Source organism: Triturus cristatus, chromosome 7 (genome assembly GCF_964204655.1).
Source record: "Triturus cristatus chromosome 7, aTriCri1.1, whole genome shotgun sequence".
NCBI classification, from domain to species: Eukaryota; Metazoa; Chordata; class Amphibia; order Caudata; family Salamandridae; genus Triturus; species Triturus cristatus.
Genome location: NC_140590.1, coordinates 531084033 through 531093010, shown reverse-complemented (window position 1 = coordinate 531093010; position 8978 = coordinate 531084033). Strand labels below are relative to the sequence as shown.

Sequence of the window (8978 nt, the reverse complement as noted above, 5' to 3'; positions counted from 1 at the left end):
GAAAGTCTTTCATTCGGTTTACAACCAGAGAGTGGAGAATCTTGCTGGCAAGATCACAAATCTGCCATTTCACTCTGGAACGGTATTCAGTTTGGTTTGGGAACTCAGTTTATCAGCATATTATTTGACTGTGAAGGATTTTCCTTTCTCTTTAAGTCTTTAAGAGCAGTATTATACATTCCAAGACTGTCTGGACAAAACAAGTCGGGCTTTTTCGGTTTCAAAACCACCAATCAGCCGAATCATGGCATCACCCAACAAGATCACATGACTGTGGGCCAGATGATGAATGCATCAGAAATCACTTTTCAGGACATGGGACCCACACCAGACGAAATTACACCCGGCATGGACTTTGAGCCCTGCAGCAAACCTTAATCTGATTAGAGGATAATCTCGCATTCAGCTTGGTCAAATTGTCATAAACTAGTATCTGCCAGCAAAATTCAATCATCTTTGGTACTGAGTTTAAAGCTAATAAGATGAAACATTGTGTAAAATTATTTTATTTGATTGTTATGCAGTTTAAAAGAATAAAACATTTCATTGTCAGTTCATTAACACCAAGAAATGTGAAATGCAAGGGATGACCTCTACCAGAACAGCAGTCATCGGGAAGTACTGTCCCCGGATGTTCCTTGAGCCAAAAGCCCTCAAAAAGGTAAATTCTTGTGAAACAGGATGTGGAGCATAGACCTTTACGTTTATTCTCGCCATTCTCTGACCTTATAAATGTCCCTGGAGGTTCTGTATGACATGTGAATTATATAAATAAATGATACAAAGTGATCTCTGACTGTTCTTGTGATTAGCCAAAAGCAAGTGTCGCAAAGAAATGGGAATTCTTATGTTAGCCTCTGAACTATTAAAAACAGGATCACGTCTATTGATCGGTTGAACGTTTTAATCTTATGGTCCATAAAATGCCCTCTTACAACTGGAGAATACAAAAAAGAGATGGGTGGAATTCTTGGGTTATTCTTAGCCACAAGTAATTGCTCAGCTGCATCCACGCTATTGTGTTTATGCCCATCATGTCGCCTCTGACAGAACTCAGCTCTATGGAAATCAGCCTTGGTTCTGCTCAGATATGAATAATCCATCTCAAACTGCTAGGCCAAATCCATTTTGAACAGGGACTCAAGCAACCCAATACCGGTTTTGGACTTTATAGACTTTTGTTTAGTATGGTGCAGCTTATTTCCAGCAGTACAGTGAGGGGTAACTGCTGCACTTATGGCATTGCACTAAATCAACTAGCTGACGGGCAGAATGTCTGAATTAATGCCAGTCACTTGAATTTAGTTGGGTCACATCCCAGTCCATTGTTTTTTGCCCTCCATTCTAGACAGAACAACCTAGGGCTGGACTGATCCCATTGGAGCGGGACCAAGTCGGATTTGCATAAGTTTGGTTCCAGTCTAAGGGGACATTGTGCGAAAGAGTGTTGGACTGGAACGTGGCCCCAAACAATTCCCGGAGGATGAGATTAATTCAAGAACTCCATCCATAACATTTTTGCGACTGTTTCTTTCTCCTGGTGAGGGGATGCAACATTTTAGTGGGAAGGAATTAAAAAGCTAAGGAGCCAGTTGAACCAGTCCAACAATCAATGCAAGCTTATAAGGCACCATGACGAGGCGGTGAATGGGTGCCCAGCACATGCCATCAGGCCAAGGAAGAACTATTCTAAGATCCCTTTTGGATCTGATCAAATTATTTCTTTCCTTTAATCAAGCAGAGGTTTTTTCCACCATGTTAAAAATTCTTGTAAAAACTCTACTTTGCATATAAAAATGACGTTTAAAAAGTGTTTTGACTTTGGTGGTTCAAAGTTCAAATTGGAGAAATAGGGGTCACCGTTTTCATGCTGTGTGCCGACACTCCCTGTTGTGTGCCTTTCTTATACATCACGGGCCATCAGCACACAGCTAGGCCCATGGAAGTGGCAGAGATTGTTCAAAGTTGACAATGATGTCGCACACAGCTTGATCGAGACTTACTAGTAAGTTGTATGAAGTGTATGAAGACCTAAAGGGAGTGAAAATAAATTAACGATCCTCATTTATATTAAAGTGTGACCTTTAAGAGTGCACCAATATTTTGTAGGTTAACTTTCTCCCTTGAAGGATGCAAAGACATTATTTCTATTCTTTGAAACATGCTAGTTTCTTTGAAACTCAGTTGCCTACGAAAGGAGGGGTTGCCATCCTAATAAATGCTGATCGGCTACTGGTTTCAAATGTTTATAAAAGGGGGAGGGGCAGGGGGAAGGTTACTTCTTGTAGACCTGTCATACTTGCTGTACTCAATCAATCAATCAATCAATCAATCAATCAATCAATCAATGTCACACTCTACATAAGCAAAGTTCTAATCACCATCCGGTTCTGCCTGATCTCTTGCCAACTGGTTCATTCTTGGTGGGTGTCGATTAATGTTCTGTAACTAGATGGCCCGGTATTTTCAACAGTGCACGTTCTGGCTATTTTCTGTGGTCAGAGATCGAGGTGTTAAGACTCGTCCTTACATTCAAGTGGCCTTTGTCGGGAGTTTCTCTATCCTGGTGTAGTGTTTATGAAAACGGAATACTGGCAAACTCTCCACCCTGCAAAGACAGGATATTCATCCTGAGCATCTCGACAAGGGGAGTTTGCGTCATTCTGTTATAGTTAACCATGTTAACAACACTTTTGTTAAGAAATATTGTACATCATGAGTGCCCCTCTCCTCGTTGCCAAGCTGAACCATGCCCGAAGGAAAAGCCCTTTTCAGAGGAATGCATCATAGTATGGCAAGATCACGAAGGGATAAGAGTGGACTGTGGCACGGGTCAAGGACCCATCTGTGGCTTCCGAAGTGGGAGCATCTAATGTTCTGTGCCCCTCTCCACCCAGCACGAGGCCTGTCACTCCCTCAATGTAGGCGGTCTTCATTCCCGCTCTGTGGTTAGCTTTGGTGAGAGTAGAAGCCGGCTCTGGTATTGGGAGGAGAGGAGGGTCCACAAAAGCCACCGCTATCTATGGAACAGCCGCAGAAGACCACGCTGGTGCAAGGATTTCCACAGAACAGACTCAAGCAGCATATCGTGATTAGCATAAAACTGCAGGGGTTTCTTCACAGGCTCGTAATAGTGGTCAGAGAAATCCTTGTAGTTGTCTGTGATGAATCCGTAGGCGCTGACCTGAGGAGAGAAAATCGTGTTCATGAATACTGTTCTTGGAGGTATGCTGATGCTCTACCCCAAAACAACTCGCAGTCCTTCGCTAATCTCGAACATTTACCTATGATCTGTTTTTCAACCACATATTTGCGCCCCATTAACATGGCAAGTAAAATAAGTTGGGTTCACTGATCTGTGGTAAAGGATAGGGCCATTAATTGGGGCAGATATGATCACATACTAAGTGCATTGAAACTTAATGTTAATAATTTACCCCCCTTTTTAGCCTATCGTACTTTGACTGCCCATACTATAGGATAAAGAGCGCTACGTCTAGCATACTTGTCATCAGCATTCATATTGCATGCTGATGCCTAATTCTATGGCCTCGTAGGGCTCTTGGTAGTTCAGAGCATGCCGTGCTATGTGGTTATGAGTTTTCTCTCTCACTCAGACAATACATAGCTGTGTGTCCAGTCTGTATGAGAATGGGTCTGTTGTCTATTGTGGTCAATGATAGTCTCTGTGGTTTTATTGGAAGATCCCTGTGGTGTTCTATTGTATAAAAGTGTGTAATATAGTTACTGTACATGATTTAGTGTCTGGAGGAGTGGGCTGCAGGACTTCGCCCATCATGTTATTCCAGGAGGATGCATGGTTGTCAGCTGCACACAGCTGGGCTGGGATATGTTGGTAGGAGCTTCTATTGACAACTATATGGCTTTGACTTTGTGTTGCGAGGGAGAAGATGCATCTGACTTCCCCACAAAGAGACAGTCAAAATGAAAGCTTTATTTATAGATCCAACAGACACAGCCAGTGCTATATCCGGGTTGACCGAGACCATTTCATGTATATATTTTACCCACTGTAGATATAAACTGTGGTGTGCAGGCAGGGTATTAAAATAGACACAGTAACCTCACCTGGTCACAGGTATGGAGTGCAGTCAGAAGCATCAGAGCCCCTGTGCTAGGCATGTACAGGTTGGCGTACTGGGATTTCAGCAAGTTAGATTTCAAAAACCTGAAAGGATGGAAAATGGGTCAGAGGAAGTGGGGAAAACATTTTTTTTTAACAAAGATTGAAAAACCAGATTACATTCAAGGAGGACTGAAGGAAAAGTAGAAAGGGAAATGCATACAGTGTGTGCAAGTGGCAAAGGAGGGATGGAAAATTGCAAGGGGAGATACCAGAGGGAGACAGAAGAAAGACTGTTACCTGTCAGTGAGATATTTTATAAAGTCTGGATGCAGGATTTTAAACTTGTGAGCAGAGGCTTCTGGTCCAAAGTAGCTCTGCGGCCTGTGAGCAGAGCAGAGAAGAAAGCTTCAGAATTTGGTGTTCAGCCAAATAGTTATGTCATGTTATACTTTTTGTCATGTTATATTGGACTTTTAAAGAGTGGCTCCCCCCACACCCATTGGTATCCAGGCGCTTATATATAAAATACTGAGCAACTGCAACGCCCTGAACGTCTCAGGATCGTTTAACAGACACGATAATGAGAACGCAACCACTTGTGAAGGTTTAGTTATTTTAATGAAGGCAAAAATAATACAAGGAATAAACAAAGGTTATAGTCACTGGAATCCTCCAGGCTAAGTACGTTACCAGCCCACAGCACGGATGGTCCTAGCCGTCCTCTGCATATACGCCGATCCCGGCGTATGCCAACAGAGGGCAGAAATGAAATGGCCGACAATGCCAATCGGTAGGCTGTGAGGGGCACGAAGAGTGTTGGGGAGAATCGAGGAGTCAGGGAAACACCCAGCCGGGGTCTCTACCTGAAGGGAGCAGCCGCTCAACCTCTTCCTCAGACTGCACCGGGACGCGGAGTCACCTCCTGGTGATGCGTCACCGATACCCCAATCACAAGCAAAGAAGACTGAACCGAGAGCAGCCGCTCGATCGATCGATCCTGTGGACTTCCGAGTCTGTAACGCGGCAAACACCTCCTGGTGTGCGTTACAGCTGGCAGTCCCTGTATCTCTGGTCGGGCTGGGAGTTACGACTCCAACCAGCAAAAGCGCCACTGCGCTTTGACTCAGCCGAGTCAAAAAGCGAAGCTCAATGGTTATCCGGTAGAGCTTCCGGGTCCTTCACAGGTGACGATGGGGCAAGACACGGCCCAGGGAGTAACGACTCGACCTACCTCCGTTCTTGCCTTACTGGAGCACCACTCCGGAACACTGCTCTTCACTAAGCAGGTACGTCGGTGTAAACACAATATCCGACAGCGTTGTACCTCCCGGTTCCTCCCTTTATAGGGCGTGTTTTCCTTGAGTTATGTAACAGCTCTCCTGTTTACATAAGGCCGTGTTTTCCTTGATTTATGTAACAGCTCTCCTGTTTACATAACCTCTCAACCGCTAAGCATCCTGGGAGATGTAGTCCGTTTTCGATGGTTACCGTTTTCCTCCCCTCGCATGACAGGAATTCTTGACAGTACATCCTCCCTCTCAGCGGCTCCCCACGGGTCCAGCGCGGGCAGGAAAACGCCGATGGAACAAGGAGACCAAGCGCGGAGCATGAACCCCTTCAGCCGGTTCCCATGACTGCTCCTCCGGGCCATAGCCTTTCCACGCAACCAGGTACCACAGCTTCCCCCTGCGCCATTTGGACGCCCGTATGCCCGACACTTCATACTCCACCTCCGACTCCACGCATACCGGCCTAGGTGTCCCAGACGGCTTGGAGGGCGCTGGTTTGAGCAATGATACATGAAAGACAGGGTGTATCCGCAATGACTGGGGCAAGCACACCTTCACGGTCACGGGACCCATACACTTGGTAATTCGATAGGGGCCCATGTACTTGGGATGGAACACACTGTTCTTTCGAAACCTCATGTTTCTTGTGGATATCCAGACGTAGTCTCCAGTGCGGTACAGTGGCCCGGGCCTTCTCTTCCTGTCTGCCGCAGCCTTGTATCTTCTCTTGGCCTCTATTAGGACAGCCCTTGAGCGCATCAACGTGTCTTTTATGTGTGCCACCCTGTCCGCTGTGGCGGGAATCCTGTCCTCTCTGAACGGATGTAGAAATGGCAAGAACCTGGGATGTTGGCCATAGTTGCTATAGAACGGAGATGCCTGTGTGGAGCTGTGAGTGGCGTTGTTATAGGCTATCTCTGCAACCCATAGCAAGTCGACCCATTCTTCCCTGCCCTGGTCCACAAAACATCGCAGATACTGTTTGAGCGTTTGGTTCAGGCGCTCGGTTTGGCCGTCCGTTTGAGGGTGGTAGCTGGTGGACAGGGCGGTCTTAACATGCAGCGCAGTGCACCAAGTCTTCCAGAATTGCGCAGTAAACTGCGACCCCCGGTCCGACACGATCACCCCAGGTAATCCATGCAGTCGTACCACATTCTTTAGGAGTAGTGACGCCAATTCCCCGGCCGTAGGGACTCTCTTGCAGGGGATGAAGTGCCCCATTTTCGTCAAGTAATCCACCACCACCAGTATTGCCGTCATCCCCTGGTCTACCGGTAGGCCCACCACGAAGTCCAGTGATATGCTATCCCATGGTCTATCCGGGGTCGGAAGTGGATGCAAGAGCCCTTGGGTTCGGCCATGGTCGGCCTTCATGGTAGCACACGTAGGACACTCCTGTCCCCACCTCCTGACATCCACTCTCATGGTTGGCCACCAGAAATGCCGTCCCATGCTAGCCACCGTTTTTTCAAAGCCCAAATGACCTGCGCATGGAGAGTAATGGCACCAGATGAATGCTTGTTTCCTTAGCCTAGGCGTGGGTATCAATAGGCACCTGCCCTTCAGGGGTATCCCGTCCTTCAGCTGCCATTCTCTGTGACTGAGGAGCCACCTCCGCCATGCGAATGACCTGATCCCTCTCTTTATTCCCCTCAGGAAAGTATCCGGTTGGATAACCCCCAATACCATCCTCGGGGAAATGATGGAATGCTCGGTCGCAGGCAATGGTTCCTTAACTGCAGATTGACGGGACAGAGCGTCCGCCTTCCGGTTTTCCGTCCCCGGCCGATATGTGATGCGGAAGTTGAACCCCGCAAAGAAGATCATCCACCGCAGCTGTCTGGGAGAAAGGTGTCTTGTGGCCGTCATGAACTGTAGGTTCCGATGGTCCGTGTACACCGATACCACATGTCTTGCCCCCATCAACCAATGCCTCCATTCGGTGAAGGCGTCCTTGATTGCGAGAAGCTCCTTCTCCGCAATATGGTAGTTGCGTTCGGCGTCGTTGAGTTTGCGGGACATGTACGCAACGGGATGAAGCACCCCTGTGTCGTGGTTGCGTTGGGACAAGATAGCCCCCAGCGCCACATCCGATGCGTCCGCTTCCACCACGTAGGGGAGATCCGGATCGGGGTGAGCCAACACTGGCGCCTTACCAAAGGCGCTTTTCAGGGCCTCAAAGGCTTTGTTCGCTTCAGGGGACCAGACAAACTCCTTGGACTTCCTCAGTAGCTGTGTGATTGGGGCCACCAATCCTGAAAATCCATCTATAAACCGCCTGTAAAAGTTGGCGAAGCCAATGAAACTTTGGACGTCCTTCACGCTTTGGGGCACCGGCCATTCTTTCACCGCCTTGATCTTTCGTTCTGCCATCTCCTGTCCCTCTGGACTCAGCATCACTCCGAGGAATTCCACGGATGTGACGTGGAAGTCACACTTGCTGAGTTTACAAAACAGCATGTTTTCCCTCAGCTTTTGGAGCACAGCTTTGACGTGGTGTACGTGCTCCTCCACACTGGACGAATAGATGAGGATGTCGTCGATATATACGACCACGTAGATATCCATCTCCTCTCTGAATACCTCATTCAAAAAGTACTGAAAGGCTGCCGGGGCGTTGCACAGACCGAACGGCATGACTAGGTACTCAAAAAGGCCGAACCTGGTCTTAAAGGCGGTCTTCCACTCGTCTCCGTCCCTCATGCGCACCAGATGGTATGCCCCTTTCAAATCCAACTTGGTGTAGATACGAGCTTTCTTGACCTGTTCCAGAAGTACACTGATGAGAGGCAAGGGGTACCGATTCTTTACGGTTATCGCATTCAATGCCCTAAAGTCCACACAGGCTCTCAGCTCCCCATTAGCCTTCGGGATGAAGAAGAGTGGCGAGGCGGCCGGAGACTTGGACGGGCGGATGAATCCTAGCTTGAGGAGTTTATCCAGGTACCCCCGGAGATGCACGTTTTCAGGCTCCGTCAGGGCATACAGCCTGCCGCTGGGAACGCTGGCCCCTGGCACCAGGTCGATCTGGCAGTCAAACTGTCTATGTGGTGGTAGCACTTCCGCCTTCACCTCATCAAATACATCCTCAAAACTGTGATAAGCCTGGGGGAGAGCCACATCTTTTTCTGCCGCTGTAGCCACCGTCTGACTCCCGCTCTCATCTGCGTCAAGGGATTCCGTTCTTATTCCACAATGCAGGATGCAATACGGTGACGTCAGTTCGATGCGATGTGTTGGCCAATCCACAGAGGGGTTGTGTTTCTGTAGCCACGGCAATCCCAATATGACGCCATATTGGGGCGCTCGGATGATGTTAAAATCGATTTGTTCCAAATGGTTCCTCCCACATCTCATCGGAAGGACCCCCGTGTGCTGCCCGATGGGCCCCGTCACCAATCGCCTTCCGTCTACAGCATAGACGTCTTCGGGTACAGCTTTGGGAAGAAGCACTGGCCCTAGCCTGCATGCCTCGTTGTGGTCCATAAACATGCCAGTGGCCCCTGAATCCACCATGGCCACAACGGGTATCCACTGGTCATGCACTCCCACGTGCACCGTGAGAAACAGGTGTCGTTGTCCATTAGTGACCGAGTTGGAAA

The 8978-nt window shown here is 48.1% G+C and overlaps 1 protein-coding gene across 1 annotated transcript in view; it reads right to left on the bottom strand.

Annotated features, from left to right (window-relative positions):
* Nucleotides 1-490: 490 nt before the first annotated feature.
* The window catches only part of ST6GALNAC2 (ST6 N-acetylgalactosaminide alpha-2,6-sialyltransferase 2), a 237284-nt gene continuing 228796 nt past the window's right edge, over nt 491-8978 (bottom strand). The window contains exons 8-10 of the mRNA XM_085616909.1: nt 4385-4468; nt 4090-4189; nt 491-3184 (exon numbers count right to left, since the gene is read on the bottom strand). Of these exons, the coding sequence (XP_085473035.1) occupies nt 3017-3184; nt 4090-4189; nt 4385-4468 (352 nt within the window). The 3' untranslated portion in view covers nt 491-3016. The remainder of the gene's footprint in view (nt 3185-4089; nt 4190-4384; nt 4469-8978) is intronic.